At 36.4% G+C, this 18932-nt stretch overlaps 1 protein-coding gene across 3 annotated transcripts in view; it reads right to left on the bottom strand.

Annotated features, from left to right (window-relative positions):
• SRBD1 (S1 RNA binding domain 1) overlaps positions 1–18932 on the bottom strand; it is a 125580-nt gene that overhangs the window by 99198 nt on the left and 7450 nt on the right. For all 3 annotated transcript variants that reach the window (XM_066178486.1, XM_066178484.1, XM_066178487.1), the window contains exons 6-13: positions 17898–18248; positions 16263–16429; positions 14979–15096; positions 14695–14833; positions 11772–11868; positions 10507–10642; positions 5334–5437; positions 367–474 (exon numbers count right to left, since the gene is read on the bottom strand). In XM_066178486.1, coding sequence (XP_066034583.1) covers positions 367–474; positions 5334–5437; positions 10507–10642; positions 11772–11868; positions 14695–14833; positions 14979–15096; positions 16263–16429; positions 17898–18248 — 1220 coding nt within the window. The remainder of the gene's footprint in view (positions 1–366; positions 475–5333; positions 5438–10506; positions 10643–11771; positions 11869–14694; positions 14834–14978; positions 15097–16262; positions 16430–17897; positions 18249–18932) is intronic.

The raw sequence follows: 18932 nt of genomic DNA, 5'->3' as shown, positions 1-18932 counted from the left end.
AACATGAAGAGATGCTGGGAAAATTCAGTGACATCATGGTTCATGCTATTACAAGAATAAAGATACAACTATCATGATAATATAGTTCTACATTGTACTTTATTAGATAAATGTACAAATATCTAGCATGTAAACATGTAAAATGTCTTCAAAGACAGATCATTTCTCTACTGTAGCCTAAACTGGATAGGGTCAGAAATTAAATCTGTAGAACCAAGACTACATAGTTCATTTCTTCCATAAGCACAGAGGATTAAAAACATGCTGATATTTTCAAACAGATAAATGATAGTCTAACAAAACATTAGGGAGGGAATTGCTAAAAAAATTCAATAATATTAAAACACAGATTTATTCCAGGCTTACCTGAATTCCCTACAGAGAAGAGGATATATAAGGCGTTTATATGCATCCTCTACAGAACTCCGTAGTAGCCTCATAAATTCTGGTTTTAAAAACTGTTTTGGCCTCCATCTGCAAAAGATAGGAACAAAAAAGAAAAATATTTTAAGAACACATGTAAACACATAGATAAAAAGGAATTTTCCAGAAAGGCTTCTACATTGTTAAATCCTATAAACTGCAGAATTACTACAAAAATTAGGTAAGTAAATCATGAGTCAAATATTAATGGAATGAGAAATTGCTCAGAGTTCTAGTACCACACAAGGGACAGGCTTATCTTTTCTCCTCTTAGGTATTAGAACACAATTATGCTTTATGGTTTATGTTTTAAAGAAAACATTAAAAAAATCTCCAATTTGAGAAGTCAAAGTTTATTACAACTGAACAAAGAACTTGGTTCCATTATTACCTTTAGGGCTGCATTGTTTGCTATTCCTCAATACATTAGAAAAAATGACTAAACACCCTCTGTGACTGTCACTGCAGAATAACTGATAAAAGGCAACTGTGCCCAGATGGAGATTAAGGAGCTAAACTAATGCCAATAAATGAAAGCAAATTCAAATTTTATTTGGAATGCAGTGAGTATCTCTATTCAACTTCTGAATGAACCCTTACTAATTTTGCAGCAGTTCTTAAACCACAAAAGCCAAAAAACTTACAAACTGTTTTTCTATTTTACCTGTTACTAATATACTTAAAGTGTAAATAATAATATAGGAAAAGGGAAAATTAAATAAACAATACCAGAGAGAAACAGGACTGTTTTCCAACGTTTTCTAAGCCAAACTCTTTGAAGCTTTGAACCCCTTTCTAGGGAGAGTACACAGTGACTATGAACTATAATGACAAGTACTTCAAATTTTGCAGTAAAATACACCTCACTCTCAAAGCTTCTTAGATATTCAATCAATTGATCTTTTTGTAGTGGACAAAGTTCCATGAAGGAGGGTGTGGGGGGAGCTAAGTTGTGTGTGTGTGAGTCCTTGAACAAGCAGAACTCACTCACTGAGATTGTCTACCATGTGAGAAGAGATTGAGGTTGAGGAGAAGCAACCAGATATACTCAAGCAGAAACAATTTCTATTAGCATTTTCTATTAAAGTCCACCTGTTTTTTATTACTTTTAAAAGATGGGGATAACACTGAGTTTTCTTCACTTATTGTACTATTTAACATGCCTGGGTCCCAAACTGTAATGGGAGATACTTAAGACATATTAAAAAACAAACATGCAAGATTTGTAAGTTTTTTTGTATGGTTGGCTTGTTTTTTTTAAAATGACACATGGTAGAATTATGGTCATAATATGTCCAGGTACAGGCAAAAACAGAACTGAATTTTACTTTTGACCTAGTTTACTTGCAGCCACTCATAAATAATGGTAGTTCTAAATTGATCCTACCCAGACAGCTTTTCAGTTGTCTAAGAGGATCTGCAACTTCCTGAAACAGCTTTATTAAGTGTCTGCGCATATAGTAGTTGAGAAATGTGTGATCGAGTCAACCCTGCATTGAGCAGACAGACATGGGAGCAGAATTAAGCTCACCATTTAGTTGTACAACATTCAGGGTTGTATTTCAGTGCTTGGCCATTCGACCTCATCACTTTGCTAAGAGTTTTTGCAAATAGTTGTATTTATTTATAACTAGAGACTCTTTCCATATCTATATACCTGGTAAAGGCTTTTAAACTCTCTTATTACCATCACATGCTATAAACATGAAGGTTTCACAGGTGGCAAGTATGACTATCCCAGAAAACATCCTCAGCCCAAATAACAATCAATTTGGAAACCTGGCGGCTGTTTCCCCCTCTCTTCCATCCTTTAAAGCCAGTTAAACTTTTCCTCTGTAAATAGGTTATCACAACAGATATTTTTATTACCTGCCTATAGCTAAGCAAAAAGATAGGCAACATTTTGTTAGAAATTGCTACAAACGAGAAAACCTTCAAACAGCACGTTCAATTATAGCAAATATTGCAGTTTAATAATTTTAATACTTAATGAGAGAAGAGAAAAATCCACTTTGCTGCAAAAAGCAAAGCAAAATCATGTGTGTATATTTTTAAAGACCATCACAGCCTAGTTAAGCCTCCCTCTAAGAATGGATTTTTCTTGATTATTTAATCAAGATCTAGCTTTTTAAGCCAAATTTTAAAAAAGCTCCATACCAATAGTATCATCTTACTCTGATCATCAGCTCTCCACATCCTAGTGCTCACAACAAGGACCACAACAAACTTAAATGGCTTAAACTACTGAGACACCAGAGGGTGGAACTACACAAACAGAATTAACATAGCCCACATTAAGAACCACCAGTACTGATTAATAACTGTTCCAGGAAGAGCCCAGCTAGTATTTCAGACCTGAAGGACAAACAGCAGAGCTTTGTGTTCCTCCAAGACATTATATAAGACATGTACCAAGTTAGTAACCACAGGACAAAGCAAGCCTTTAAGGCCTGTACCTTAAGGATCGGAGAAATTCGACTGGAAACTGAAAAAACAAACTTCATTCGCAAGGGGCTGAAATCCCACTTGGGAACAAGTTCTCACCCCATCCCAAGGAACAACTCCATGTTGTTTCTACACACAAAGCCAGCTAAGCAGCCCCTCTCTGGCTCTCACATTGATCATTTTCTGTGTTCAATTTCACAACAAAGTCTTTGGGACCAGTAAAGTTCTAGTGTTAATGGAAGTAGGTTTACTGTCAAACCAGAGATGCCATTTTCTGGGGAAAAATACAATCCACAGGGCCAGGCATAAGGATATTCCTGAGTTTTCTACACAAACCCAAATTGCAAGGAAACAGATACTTACACAGGTTAATAAACATTCTGAACTTGCAAAAAATTTTACAATACTCTTAGACAGCATCTACACAGAGCTCAATGCAATAAGAAACTCTAGTCTTCCAAACTCAATCTCTACTGCAGGAGCATTTAATGCTAAAAAAATTGTCTCAGAGGAACACAAAGTTCAGAAAATTTGCTACTAATCCACTAGGCAGTAGGTGATACCATTTTGTGGCTAAAATACTGGCCAAACTCTGTAGTAAGCTGGAATTTTTGGCTCTACAACTGATTGTGTATATGTGATCTCTAGCAAATTAGTTACTACCTCTGCAAAGTTTTGAAACCATTGACTCAAAAAAGTTATTAACCTTCTGCTCTAACCAGAAAATCAATGCAATGAAAAGAATGCAAATTCCACCCCTGGACAAACATTTCAAAGCTTGCAGGGCAAAATACACATTTACTGTTTGTCCATTTGATAACACAGTTGTCAGTCTAAGGAGGAAGATCAGAATCTGTCCTCGATGTTAACGCACAAAGACTTACTAAAACCATTCCTTCAGAAGTGTTCTAATGGTGGAAAAGCATCCTCAAATAGTAGAAAAGCCATAAGCATATATAGCCTTATAAGTACTAAGTATTAATAAGTATTCATTTCCAAGGTCAATATTCTTCTTAACCCAGGATGATTCACACAAGGGTAATCAACCAAAAATATCTCAATTTACATCCCACTTTTATTTGTGTAGCAGTGACAAGCTGTTCCATTATCTGTGGTCCACAGTGCTTCCAAATTCTGTCATAGATGCAGTAAAAGCAAGACTGACAGCTATGTTCTGCCTACAGAATATACATCTTGAGGGGAGGACAGAAATTCTGTCACAGGCATTAAAACTAGAAAGAAACAGGTGTGTTTATGATTCCTGATACTTTCCTGGAAAAAAAAGGGTTGCTTAGCATAATATGATCTAAGAGTATTATCTGGCCAAAAAATCTTTTAATACTTTCAGAGCCCTATTCTTCCCTTTCAGAGGGAAACAGTCCTATTAAATTTCTACAGTGAAAAGAAACATTTTTACCACATCCATTTCTTGGACTTGCTGTGAAAAAAAAAAAAAATACATGCTAAGGCAGTATCACTGTATTCAGTTTTATACATTAAAAGGCACATTTCTTCCTATTTTTTCCCCTCCTTTTGGCGATTAATTTTTTGGGAAGCAAAGGAAGGAGTTTCTAAGACACCATTAGAACAGTGCCCATTATCTTAAACTACTGAGAAAGAGGAAGTGGTTTTTTATACATGCAAGGAAGATGCACAGTTTTGATCACAATATTCTCCAACAGAGGACATCAAGGTACTGTTTCCAAGAAAAAAACTGACAGAGATATTGCACAAACCCCCATATAGTTAGCCTAAACTTTTGCAAAAGACTTTGAAAATTATGCACTAAACATCTCACTACAGGCTTAAAAACCCCAGACAACTTATATGAACAACTCAGTAGGAAATAAAAGAATCTGGTTTTTACAGTCCAGTTTTCTAACTTAAACAGAGATCAAAATGCAAGAGATGGTTCACACAATATGTGAGAGTTATGCATTGAAGGCAGTTACATTTCCGTTTGTCTGTTAAGTCCATTAAGTTCTTTTAAAATGTGTAATTCCTTACATTTGTGGAACTTGAAGTTATGTACTTCACAGATCTAAAATCTGACATAGTCCTATTTAATCATTGCAATTGGGCATATGAAGCTATTTTCCAATGTTTGGAGTATACTCTACTGGATTCTACAAGGCCCTTTCAGTAAAGACTACTGGATGTGATGCATATTACAATTAAAAAATATATTCACATTTCACCAGCCTTTGCATATGTTTAAAAAAATTGAATTGCTTGAAGAACGGTGCCAGAATTTGCAAATATAGCCCCAGGCATGATCTTTTCAGCATAATGCTACAGCAGTTGGAAATACAGAGTAAGAATTATCCACTTGCTAATTTCATCTAATCTAATAAATATTTGTTTAACGTGTTCTCCTAATGTAACGAGACATGTGAGGTACACTTCAGTATGCAGCTGTCTATAGAAAAAAAGAGATTTCTGTAAGAATATGTATCCATGCAGACCTTTCATTGACACACCACCAACAGAATTCATTCTTCACCCCGTCAGGAATGTTGACCTTCACTGTCAGGATCTTCAGATTTTCCCCTCGGTTAATGGCCAGAATCTGAGTGCAAACATAAATGGCAGAGACAGATGACACACAAAATATCCAAAAGATAAACTTATCAACATTTGTGTACGCGCTTGCTTGACATTCTGTAGCAAATCAGGATGGTGGTACAGTAAATCAGTTCACAAAGTACTAGCATGTACAGATAACATCCACAATTTAAACAGAGATTAAATCATGCCATGGCCCAACAAATAATACATTTTTCCTGGAGTCTACAATCTCAGGATCCAGTTTAATCTTAAACACACTTATAATGCAAGACAGCATGAATTTCGGTGGTGGAATAATTGTATTTAATAACCCAAATCAAAACTCAAGAAATAAATTGAACAGTGATTCCAATCAGAAATAGGTATCAGAAGTGGATAAAGTTATTCTTATGCTTCAGGTTCCATTTTTCTTCCCATTATTAATCCAAATTTAAAATTAATTATGAATCAGAACTTGTGACACAAAGGCGCTCAGCTTAATTTGAAAGAGGATGAAATTAGTTATTCATGCCTAGTTCACAATTAGCAGAAAAGGATGTAAACACTCACTCTCTTTACAGTGACACTCCAGCCTTAAACCATATACACATACATCTGACAGTCTTGTGTACATAACTGCACAGTCATGATCTAAAGCTAAATTTGGTTGCATGTGTGCTACCTGCCCACGGAGCTCAATTTTAAATGGAAGGCTATGATTCTACATTTAAAACCAGAAGCACAACACAAGTGGTGGATCCTGGAGGACCCTGGTGGATATCTCCTAGTCTAATCTCACTATGGAGACATGAATATTCCCCTTAATACTAAGAAAGCTCACTGACCAGTGGATTTTAGAAACAGAATAATACTCAGAAGCAAATAAAATCCACATCCTGAGATTTCATTTTTCCTTCCAAAGTATTTCAAAGTAGAAAAAAACAAAATAGATAAACCTGCTCAAAGCTGACATTCCTGTATGACTACACATGTTGCTGTATGTAGCAGGCCCTGAGCACTGTCACAACAGAGCATTCTGTGTCAATCATGAACTTTAATTCAATCACTAGCTAACTCAGACATGTCACATATGTTAAATACAATAGTTTAAAATGACTCCAGGACATAGTACCAATTTATATTCCTCAGCCTTACTGCTCCTGTGACATACCAGGCCTGACATATCATTGAACAACAAAGCTAATAATAAAGATTGCATGTGAAATATTATAGCATCTGGTACCTTGACTGCCAAAGCAAATGTTTTCACATAGAAATTAGAAAGACACATTTTAACAAATCAAAAGCTTTTGCATTTATTCTGATTTTATTTTTTAAAAGGAGAGAAAGTTAAATGTCAAGTTAAAATGAAATCAAAGTGATGCTCACAACAGAGAATACATATGATAGAATGATAATGTTATCATTCAGCATGCTGTCAGCAGGGTCAATATTTGCATCACATTTTATTTCCCAGCAATCAATCTGCAGAATGTGTCAGTCCCCTGAACTTAAACCAGCTGTTAATTCAGTCACTAATATTATTTATATTTTTTACTCTCAAACAACCTGCCTATCCTGTTCTAAGTGAAGCATTCAGAGAAGAATTATCATCCAATAAATGCTCAATGAATAACGGAATTACTCAATTTCTCCCTCTAATATAATAAAGCTCTTTTTGTTTAGCTTGTTTTTTTTAAAGGAACAGGTCAAAATCTGGCTATTCTAGTCACAAAGCAGTCTTCACTTCTGGAAAAAGACTGTTTTTATATGAGATTGGAACAGATCCAGGGCAAGGGTTGTTAGAAACAACATACATTTTTCAGAGAAAGCAAGAACAATATGATCCAGTCACAAGATTCACCAAACTTTTTTCTGTTTATCATAAAAATACAACATACTTCATTTTGCACTGCTCTCTTATATGTTGCATATTGACTTGAACTTACAGAATATGTTCCGTATGCTTTGCCAAGGACTTTAATTTCCAATTCCTTTTTAAGTATGAGATTGAAAATAGAGAACTTGCCTCAAATGTTACACTTTATTCATGAATTCTTTTCCTCCCACTATTTCAGTCATCTCCAAATACAGGAAAGCAACCCCCAAGGCATATACAAACACTGAACTGTTTACAATTAGTCAAAAATTCAAATAAACTCTTGAAAGATTTTTTTTCTTTAGTTATGACAGTGTTGGTACTGCTTCTCAGCTATGTCCTAAGAGAGTCCAGTCAGGTCCTTGCTGCCAAAGGAAGAAGCTGTGACTGAATGTCCTGCTAGCAAAACGTTCCAGCTGGAAACACCCACGGGGTTTCTGACCATGTCTAAATCTGGAGTCAGCTTTTAAAGCTGACTAAAACAACGAAGTTTTTTCTCATTACAATTTTAGCACTTTAACTTTTTCAAACAACCTGACTCCACACCAGTCCTGATTACTCCAGGACTCGAATAAGACAAAATGACGTGTCTCAGCAGACAAAATGACAGTGGCACAGGAGGTAATCCAGACCAACAGCAGAACCAAGCACAGCTTAGTGCACACCACCTAAACTCACTGCAACGCCTGCTGCAAGGCACACTCACAATTACCAGGGATTTGATCACAAAGGCACAGCCTGTTCTCCTACAGGTAACATGCCAGGCTACTGCGTATCCCCTATACTCACAGGTAAGCCAGAGCAGAGTTGGGGTGGTAGCCAGATTTTAAGACCACTTGCACTTCCATATTCGGGTGATGACAAGTTTCTGTGCAGTATTTTATGGAATCTTGTGTTTGCAACTCTGAAAAGAGGTGATTTAAAGCTGACTTTTGCCTCTACCTAAAGGCACTCAGAACACTAGTCTGAGTGCAGCCACGACAGCAGTAGAGAAGGTCTTCAAAGCAGTAAGCTTACAACTGTTCTTCAAACATGCCTATTTAACCTGAAGTTCTGGGGGATTAGTAAATTATATAAATCACTCTGAGGTTCAGGCTTTCCTATATCTTTTTCATGCATAAGCTTCCTTTAATAACCCTGAGCCAAACCAGAGAATTCCTTCTCTTGAAGACATCTTGAACTCTATCCTTAAAGAAAATATTTTTACCAGTTTTTAAATGCACAAAGGAACTATCTCTTCACAGTCTTCAGTGAAGGAAAAAATAAAGACTTTTAGGTATTGAAAAGGATGGTCATAACCCAAGAAAATAAAGACATTAAAAAATGGCAATTTGCATCAGTAGGGGAATAAGGTCAAGCAACAAAGAAAATGAAGTACAATACCAGGGTTTAAGCTTAATGAAGAAATGGCAGATAAAGAAAAAAATATTCTCTCTCCTTATTTCATTATCACAATACAAAAAGGAAAAAGACAGAAACTGACAAATGAAGAAAGAACCCAAGTACAAAAAAAAAGACAGGAAAAGTTACAGTATATTTACAAACCAGCAAATTTTACATGTCAGAAACTACCATAAAATGCATTTTTTGCTCAACTAGTACAGAGAGCCCTGTCACACCTTGAGCCTTGAAACCTCACTGAAGTACAAGCAACTCTACAATTCACAGTACAGAAGTATTCAAAGTTTTAAAATAGTTGATAGCAGAAATATAAAGATGAAAGACAGCACGTAACTGTGCAAAACCATCCCGTGATTACAGGACTGCCAGTTGCAAAATCAGTGCTTACTACTTCTCTGAAGAGCAAGAATGGGTAGACAAAGAGGTATTCAAGTTAGCAGCAGACACAGGAAAGAATAAACCAAAGCAGATCCAACAAACACACTAAGGACACATCCAGGACAAAAAACAGTGCAGCCACATAATCAAAGTGCTGACCAGGCTTGGGAAATACAGTTTTTAGCCCTTGCTGTAGCTAAGCAACTGTTTTCCTTAAGTGAAAAAAAAAAGGATGCCTTGGACAAGAACTAAATCATACCATCATCCCAGGAAACACTTATGCAACTTGCACTGAGTTGCATCGTGGCATGAGAACATCACGGTATTCACCACTGTGAGTGCAGGTAAAACCAAATATTCTTTGCCAGCTCAAGTATTCCTTCAACAAAAAAGGACACAAAAGAATCCATACATCATAATGTGATGAATTCACCAATCTTTGTCAATGTCACCACAGTTGCCAATAGATTGCTCTATCAACTTTTCCAGACCCTCTAGAAGCAGCTTTTCACCAAATAACTGTCAACATAAATACAGTAAATAGTCACACTTATTACAAAGAGCAAAACTACAGGTACCTCTTCAAACATTTATGCAAGACCAGCCTATTGAAATCAACAGTAGCTACATAGTCTTTCACTTAATACCTTTCCTACTGGAAGGGGGAAAAACAGCTTAAAAATTAGCCTAGCCATGTGTGAAATTTGTTTTGTAATAAATTAACCCTTTATTAATTCAAAATACATTGGTTGAAAACAGAAAGCACAGAAAAAAATTAGGGTATATCAGAGCTTTCTAAAGGATAAAGACATCTCTAGTTAGAAGCATCTAAGTTGCCTGTCTTCTGTGATATTATGGTTTGGTTTGGGAATTTCATTTGGTTTTATTAATTGGTTTTTGTTGGGTTTGTTTTGGTTTTTCTTAAGCTAGGTGATTAAGCTAGGTAAATAAAACAAGAGACAATTCACTTGGTGATTAGTTATGATTTTGATGCACTCAATGCAACTGTCAAGACCTCCGCACTAATTCACTTCTGCCTTTAAACTTCAGTAACAGGGGTAGCCTAGTGGACAAGTCATCAACTTCTCACCAGCTAGTAAGTTTGCTTCAGCCTTCCTTTCTTCATCTAGTTATGTAAATCTAAGCTTGGGGCTTAGGATAACTGAAGATGTTTCACAAAAGGGAAAAATGATGACGTGCGAAACAAGCCCATTTTTGGGGTACTGAATAGCAGTCCTTGGCTCTGTTTCCTAAATCAGAGATCAAGAGCTCATTCCGGCATTTCAAGAATTTAAAACCCTCTATTACCTCTGATAACTGTAAAGAAAAAAAAAAAATCTTTAGAATTACTTTTAAGCAACAAAATTCAAAAGCAAAGCAACATTTACCAGAGTTAAAATTCTAAGAAAAAAAATTAAAATTTCAAGTTGTACCTGGTGATGCTGAATATTCTTTATATTACAAGAAAATTCATGGTACAGTTGGAATTTATCGATATCTTTTTCATTTCCATTTTTGGACGACACTTTTGCCAAGGTTGACTGGATGGAAATATACCTTTTCTGGCATCTGAATAGAAGAAAATCAGATATTTATAAGGTATTTTAGCATGAAACTCATAGCAAGTTATTACTGCATAGATCAAATAAAAATTAAGTTTGGAGTCAGCTCAATTACAAGTGATGTTAATTCTAATTACCTGCAGAATTGACATAACTTCATGCTGAGGTGGCATAATGTGTACTGACTATAATATACCAAGAGAAGACATTCAAGCAGAAATAGCTGACCACAGCCCTGCTCCTCAAGGAAATGGAAACTCAAAGCTACCACCTGCACTTCAGTTATGGGTTCAACTTCACACAATAAATTTGGGAAGTTGCAAAAAAAAAAAAAAAAAAAAAAAAAAAGGACAGTCAATCCTGAATGCTCCTCATGATTATCGTACAACACACTTCAGATGAACAGGGTTCGTCTGTAAAGCACTGAATATTCAACTAAGGAATTTCCATTGGTCAAAATTATGAAAGTGACAGTCAGGAAGTGACAGCACATCACTCACAAAAGAACCCTCTTCACTGAAATTAACACATTGCTGATTCAAAGCAACTCTACATGTTCCTAAGGTGGCACACAGCACACAAAATAAAATAACAAGTGACTATTGCCCTGTCACACCAACTGCCCAGACATGACAGCACTGAAATTGTGTAATGTAAGAAAACTTAAATTCAGCTAACACAATTAAAGGATCAGTAAGTCCTGCTTTAAAAACAGTCATATTTGTTTGCCCTATTGGCTACCAATGCCAAAACCAATCATCACTGCACACTGGTTATACTGACCGGTGTCAAGCCAGCTATTGAAGCAAGAGCTTAAGCAGACTGACTTGTGAAGAGTTATAGCTTGAAAAAAGCACAAGGAGGGAAAACTCCTTTATGGGTCACTGACTGCAAGGGAGATCTGCTATACAGAGAACACAGTTTTTCATTCTTTGCAAGTTACGGCATCATGGTCACTGCAGATCTCTACTGCACTGACAGTCAGACAGGCTAATGAACATACACAGGAATGGCCCTAAATCCCTCTCATAGAAACAGCATTTTCACATCATTAAGAAAAAGTCCTGTATCTGCCACTAGGAGACTGCATTTTATCATGTAAGCAAGAAAGTTTAGTAAGTAAGAATGGAACTTACAATTTCCTAACAAAATCCAGTGTATCTTTATCTTTAGCGAAGATGTCTGCTAAAATATGCTGCACTCCAGCCTCTACTTCCTGGATATTTGCAAGCCCTTAGAAGAATAATAATTATAGAATATGCATTCACTATAATATACAGTTAATAATTACAGAAAAAAAACTAATAAAATTGTTTTACACAACTGCACAAGCACTTAGAAAATATATGCAAGCTGAAAACAAATTGATTAATGTTATTTGAGTGATTTGCAAAGGCTTTAAAGAATCCTAATTCAGTAAAATTTTATCAACTAAATCTTCTTTTCCAAAACACCTGAAACTATATTTTTAATGAGCCTGAAGTGACCAATGCATTATCATAAGTCAAAATTATATTAAAATTAGAGAAAAATATTTTTTTACTTTGATGCTAACAGATCTTGACATTTGTGATGCAAATAGTGCAATAGTAAAATTGGATATTTAAATATAATTTTTGAAAAAATTAAATATAATTTTTGAGGTTTTAATAAAATGAGCAACTGCAGCAGAAGTCTACATATTTTGAAACTACTGGTATGAAAACTGCCTAAAATTCTTTGCAGGTAATCCTGTCTTTTTTCTGTGGAATAGTTTTATATTTCCATTGTATTGTAGCAGGAGTTTGCACAACAACACTTTTGAGGTCAGGGTACCACCAACCTCTCCTATGAAAGACTGAAGTCTATATAGCCACGTCTTCAAAGACATGAAGTTATAAATGTCTTCATATCTCTGGAGAGGTAACAGAATCACTCAGGTAATTTCCAACACTAAAAACCCATTCTTCCCTTCAAATGGCCAGAAGAAGAAACATGTAATTCTCCTTAGCAAAGGGACTGAATTAGACCAGAAGCAGACATAATGAAATAAAACATACATCTTGTATTTTAATTCAATATATCTAGCTCTGCTTCTAGCAAGAGTCAGTAATGAATGCTTCAGAGCAAACAGCAAGAATCCTAGAGCTGGCAGATGCAGCATTAACTGTCTTTTGCAACACATGCTGCTGTTCACTCTGCTGCCTAACAGACAGCTTTATTTTAACAGGTTGCACAGCTCTACCTATTCATCAAACCCAGAACCCTGCTTCTGATTAGGTTATAAAGTTACAGACTATTAAAAAAAAAAAAAAATCTGTCTTGCCCCTCTTTAAGACAAGGAAGCTAAACTTACCTTCCAGAAAGGAAAAAAAAAAAAAAAAAAGTGAGAATTGGAATATATTATTAAATGCCTAAATTTATAAGTTGTAAATTTTGGATCCTTACATCTATGAATTACTGTTTCTTATGGCAGAAGTGATGTCAGAACACAAAGCTAAGGGAATTTGAAGACATGCATCATACTGAACATAGACTGGGACACTCAAGTAGATTATTTGAATGAGATAGCATAGGCCCAAATAAGTCAGATTTTGAGAAATAATCAGAAAGTTCCCATTCAACAAGCACCACTCACACAGCACTTTACTGTGTCCACCAGCACATGCTTGTGTAATAAGAGAAATTGTTGACCATGCATACAACTAAAAAGAACAAAGTTTTCCAGTCAGCCTGCTTCTTTAACTTTTAGATGTCAGGCCTTGAAACGTGAACTGCTGTTTTTATTTCAGTTTATTTTTAGGATAAGTTGAAAAACACTGAGAATTTAAAAGAACCAAATATTGTAAGATCCGATGGAAACTTTTCTGTACTGCAAATGGCTCATTCCTTTTTTAAAAAAAAATATCTCTGATCTCAAGTTGTATATAAGTTGTCAAACTGGTTCCAAAGGTGATAAAAGTGACCCAGTTCATAGATGTATATAACTTCTGATGTCTTTCAAAGGCAGACCATTATATAAACCTAAGCAGCATTATTTTTAGCACAAAATTGAAAATAGGTGTACTGGTTTTCAAAAACTAATGTTTACAGTGCAACAAATAGCACCTCCTTTTGAATATACTCTAAATAATTTATCTGTACTTTCATAGTGAAGATTTTCTTTTGGCTCTTTAGAATGCACCAGAATAGTCAGATATATGGCTGCAATACACTGCTGTACGAAGTAATAACATATGCTGTAACGCAGTAATTTGATAACCAGACTATTTGGTAACTGATTTTCACTGCAAAATTAGCAGAATTTTTAAAGTAATATTTAAATAAACTGAAGTGAGCAAAGTACAAGTCAACCTTACTAAGGAGGTTCAGTACCTTTATGCTGAAATTCAAAAAGTATGTGTTGGGGCAGGGAAGAATAGAAATACATCTCTATTTTAACATCACACAGAAGGCTGCAGCAATCTTCACATTTTATTGTCAGAGATTGCCCCCTACAGATCCACCCATAACTGCATTCACAAAGACACACAGTTCTGCAGTCTGCACACGACAATCATGCTGTTGAAAGTCCTTGCTAAAATTTCAGAAATTAAACCTTCTCCAATCCCTACTGTCACTCAGATACAAGAACTCTCCTGCTCACTCCTAATCCCCTAGGCCAGTTTTTATTAAGATATGCTTTGCTGGGTGACACTTCCTTCAGTACAGAGTATGAGCATAAGCCTCTTGTACAATCAGCATTGAATCTTCAGGAAACAATTCAAGTAGAACAACGGGAAGGTCTCAGGTGTGTGGTGCAGTTCTCTCTCTCTCACCAGTAAATACAGATGTTAACTATAAGGTCTCCAGATTTATGTCATTTCTATACCATAATTATTACTATTTACAATACCAAGAGAGAGGAAAGCCTGAATAGTCATTAAATGTGTTAACATGTTACCACATGTTGCTAAAATCACTGTTGAATTTAAAGTAGTTGCCTAACTTCCAGCAACATCAGAACAATTAAAGTAATTTCCCTTGTAAAATATTTTCAGACATTTAGAACATTACTGCTCAAAGAAGCAGGGCACTTACCTTTGGTATTAGGTCTAATGTAAGAAAAGAGATTGAGTTCCACAGGATTCTGCAGGAGGGAGAGAGCAGCAGGTTCTAATCCCAACTGCTTGGCCCTCTGGGCTTTGGTGCCTTTACTCCCAGTTTTATAAGGTGAAGACTTACAACAAAAAGAAAAAACAAAGCCAGTTATTAAAAAGCAGGGAAGTATTTCAATCATGCTGTGCACTTGACATTATGCACTATTTAGTAATGCAAGATTACATTTAAACTAAGTTTGATCTAAAAAAGACTAGAGTACTGACCACATGGTCTAATTCTTCCAAAGTTCTGCAATTTAGCAATCCTTTTAAAAGGCAACTGGATAACTTTCCTTCTTTCTTCAACTTCTGTATCATCGTATGTGTCTTTTTTGCAACAGTACTAAAATGCAAGAGATTAATGTTACCAGTCACATTTCACAGTGAATTGAAATGTTTATTGATTGTGACTTTGCCTATTACGCTGCTGAAACTCTCTGAGACTCCTGAAAATTATATCTCATGGTCATATTCAACAAACCAAGTTGATAATCCAAAAGTTTCTAACCATTTCTCTTCTCTCTTCAGTTAGTTCAAAACTGTCTCAAAATATCCTGTGGTAGCTTTAAGAAAAATCATCAAGTAACAGATAGTCATTACTGCTTCACACATTTCTGTAATATTACTGGCCTGGAAGTCAAATAAAAAGGTCCTAGAATAAATCCACACTGAGGAGCTCATACAGATGCAATTCATATCAAGATAGTTCTTCAGCATCAAGTACAGGCTACCAGATTAAAACTCCTGGGTCTTCAATAAGATCCACGGGAGCAACTGCAAGCAGCAGAGATATTTTGTTATTATTTATTTACCTGTTCAGACGAGAACCCTCTCAGGCCACCTTCCCTCCTTGGAAAGGATCTCTTGGTAGGGGTTAGCAGGGAGTACAAGCAGGATGACACCAAGCTGACAGAACAGCTGAACAGAATGTTCCCTTGCCATCTCAAGAACACAGGGCCACTCAAAAGCAACATGGAATGAAAGCAGCCTCATCCATTGCCACAAAAAGCTTTGCTGATCATTTCCTTCCTGCAGTGATCTGGGACAGTTTAACCTCCTTTCCTGGTACACTCCAACCTAAGAAGGGCTCTTCAGTAGAAGATTCCCTGATCCAAGCACGGAGCCAAGGGGTTCTTAGTGATTCTTTTTCTAAGAGTGGAGCTTTCATCTCATCATGCTACATATTTCCAGTAATTAATTAACCATTAACTACTCTTCTAATACAAGTTTTTCTGTGCAGTTTTAATAAACTGCCAAGAAATTAAGATGTTAGCTTTTATTTGGCAACTAATAACTCTAGATTTCTTGTTACTCAAAGAAGAAAAACCCAACCTGCAAAAAAACCCAACAAAACCCCAGATGGGTATCAAGCATAATTAATTTACACTTTTTTCTTTATTAGTTCCTTTACAGCCTTAGTGTGCACAAGGAGGTAAGACAAGGAACACAGGAGCAGCAGCCAGTTGTTACTCACCTCCCCCCCAGATCCCTCCTGGTGTGTTGACTCACCGTAGCTCTTCCAACGCGTGCTGCACTTCCCGCAAGGCGTCGGCCTCCAGGTTATTGATGAGCTCCTTACGGTACCGGGCAATGAAAGGAATCGTGTTCTCTTCTTGAAAGAGCCGGATTAAGTTTGCACACACCCATGGCTCAACATTTGTTATTTCTGACAAGGCCTGTCAAAGGAGAGGAAAAACCCAAACACAACAACCAAAAACATTTGAGAGAGATGGTAGATTCCTTTAAACAGCCTCTCTTTCAACATTCAAAACCACCCCCAGAACATTACACTGGGGGTATGAGCAGAGATTACTGTCCTCCCCAACACAGGGTATCAGGCTTCTCATGCGTCCAGCCACTACACCCAGGATTTCAGCAAGTCATGCAGCAACCAATGTTTCCAGAAACTTGTAACCACAGTAAAAAATGCAGGAAGCAGTATCTCTTAAGAAAAAGGGGGAAAAAAAAAAAAAAGGCAAGGAAGAAAAAACCAAAATGATAAAACAAAAAGAGAGACCGTAAACTGCACACAGCAACTCAGAAAACTTGATTATTTTTTTTTTAAAACCAACACTGACATACCTCGTGGTTCAACCAAACAAACAAAAGCCACAAAGCCCGAGCTGATCCAAATCCCACTCAATCAATAACAGGAAACTAGCGATATTACTGAGTTTCAAGACCAACCAAGCCCTACAAAGTTAAACTTGATTTTGTACAAATTGAGCTTTCTAAAGTTATAGTGCATCAATATGGAATCACACCCTATACTAGCAGCTTATCTTAGTAACATTTTAATCATCACGATTTGTTTTCACTTCACTCTAGTAGTTACCATAGATGCTGATACCAAAGTCTTTCCAAAGCTTCATTCTGAAGTCTAAGAATATAACAACACCTGCACAACCATATTCACTCCTTTCAGAGCACACATAAGGATCAAATTCTCCATATGTATTTCCAGGAATATGTGAGAAAACCCACAAAATTTTATAGCTTTCTTAAGCAGACTGTACTAAGGATGATGAATACAATATGTCCTATCTATTCCCATTCTATTCATATTAAAATCCTCCATGATCATACCCAGGCTTCCAGCACAAGAGCTACATTAAAACTGCCTCCACCTGAATGGCTTCAGAGTTAAAATCCTACAAAAACAAAGATGATATCTCCCTTGTTGTCACTGTTGTGTGAGGAATGCAAATCTCCTTCCTGATAGAACCATAAACTGATAAACACTCTCAAATGGGTCTCTGCAACTAAATGATCCACACTGACTAAATATTAAGTTGTAAAACTGCACACAAATATCCCAAACGTGCCAGCATCCCTTCCTGTGGGAGGTTCAGTTGAGTATATCCACAAAAAACCCCATGTGCTCATACAGGAGAGCCACACAAACTGTTACAGGCAAGCTTTGTCCTAAGGACACCCAAAGTCACAGATATTAGAATGATGTAAAAGTTGGAAGTTTTAACAGTTACCAATCAATATCTATATTTATACACATTTTATGACAACCTACGCAAGATTAAATGACCACTTAACTCCAGAGGATTGAAATAGTATCTTAAGATTCTAAGCACTAATTATGCAGGAAATAGTTTCACTGGTACCTTAGAAAAGGAAAATATCTCATACCTGTACAATATCCCAGTTCATTTCAAATTCTTCTTTTATTTTGCTGCCTCCCAGATTTTTAACTGGCTTTCCTTCAGGACATGCACTCAACTTAATCTTTTTGGAGGGTTGTTCATCAAATGCAAACTCCTCCTCGCATTTCTCTTGTTTCACTACAGGAACACTTGTTGAGGGTTTTTCATCACTCACTAAACTGTTTTGATTTTTCCCTTGGAATGAATTCATTTCCATTTTCTTAGGCACTTCTGGCATTCGATTCAAACTTTTTGGTTTAATGCCTGCATTTTCTTCCTTAGGTTTTAGAAGTTGCATTTTACTATCTTCTACAGGTGCAACAGGCAAGGATCCATCCTGCCAAAAAGACATTAAAACCATATTAAGCACTGATTGTTACAAAGTGGTTCAACATTTCATTTAAACTCTAAAAAGACTTACTACCAGACATCGTTTTCCCAAGTAATGCCTCTGGCAGCGAAACGCCAAGCCAGAAATCAAGTAACTTGAAATGTATCTCGCATGGAGAAAACAATACAAACACATAGAGCAGACCTCTGATTTAGATTAAAAAAAAAAAAATCCTGCAAAGAATTTAATAGGACCTTCCCTCAGAAGACACTGACCTACAATCTTTGCCTCCATTCATGACAACAAAACAGGAAACAGCAGGGCAGAGAAGCACTTCTGAGGTGTTAGGTTCCTAGCATGGGAACTGGAACTGAGATCTGGTCTGCCAAGATACAGTTTAACAAGCCAGACCTTCTTTACTGACTTTCCCCAGGGATCATCTTCAGAAGTCAGGAGGACTGACTGCCTTCTGTGATTATGTGATCAGATGTTAATAGTTGACAGAAGTATCTAATTTTCAATATAACTGCCTTTTATATTAATAACGAAACTGCAGTCCTTACTGAGTTGAACAGCCATGCAGGGAAATGTAGGCACAGGCTGCCTGTTTTTGGTGGCACCCAGACAGTGAAAAGGTAGAAGACATCAAAGGTGCTACACCAAAACCAGAGATACTACAGAAAGAAGAGA

This window comes from Chamaea fasciata, unplaced genomic scaffold (genome assembly GCF_029207755.1).
Source record: "Chamaea fasciata isolate MVZ Bird 193981 ecotype frontalis unplaced genomic scaffold, bChaFas1.0.hap1 SCAF_3, whole genome shotgun sequence".
Taxonomy (NCBI): domain Eukaryota; kingdom Metazoa; phylum Chordata; class Aves; order Passeriformes; family Sylviidae; genus Chamaea; species Chamaea fasciata.
The sequence above is the reverse complement of the archived record's forward strand: the minus strand, read 5'-3'. Positions and strand labels throughout refer to the sequence as shown.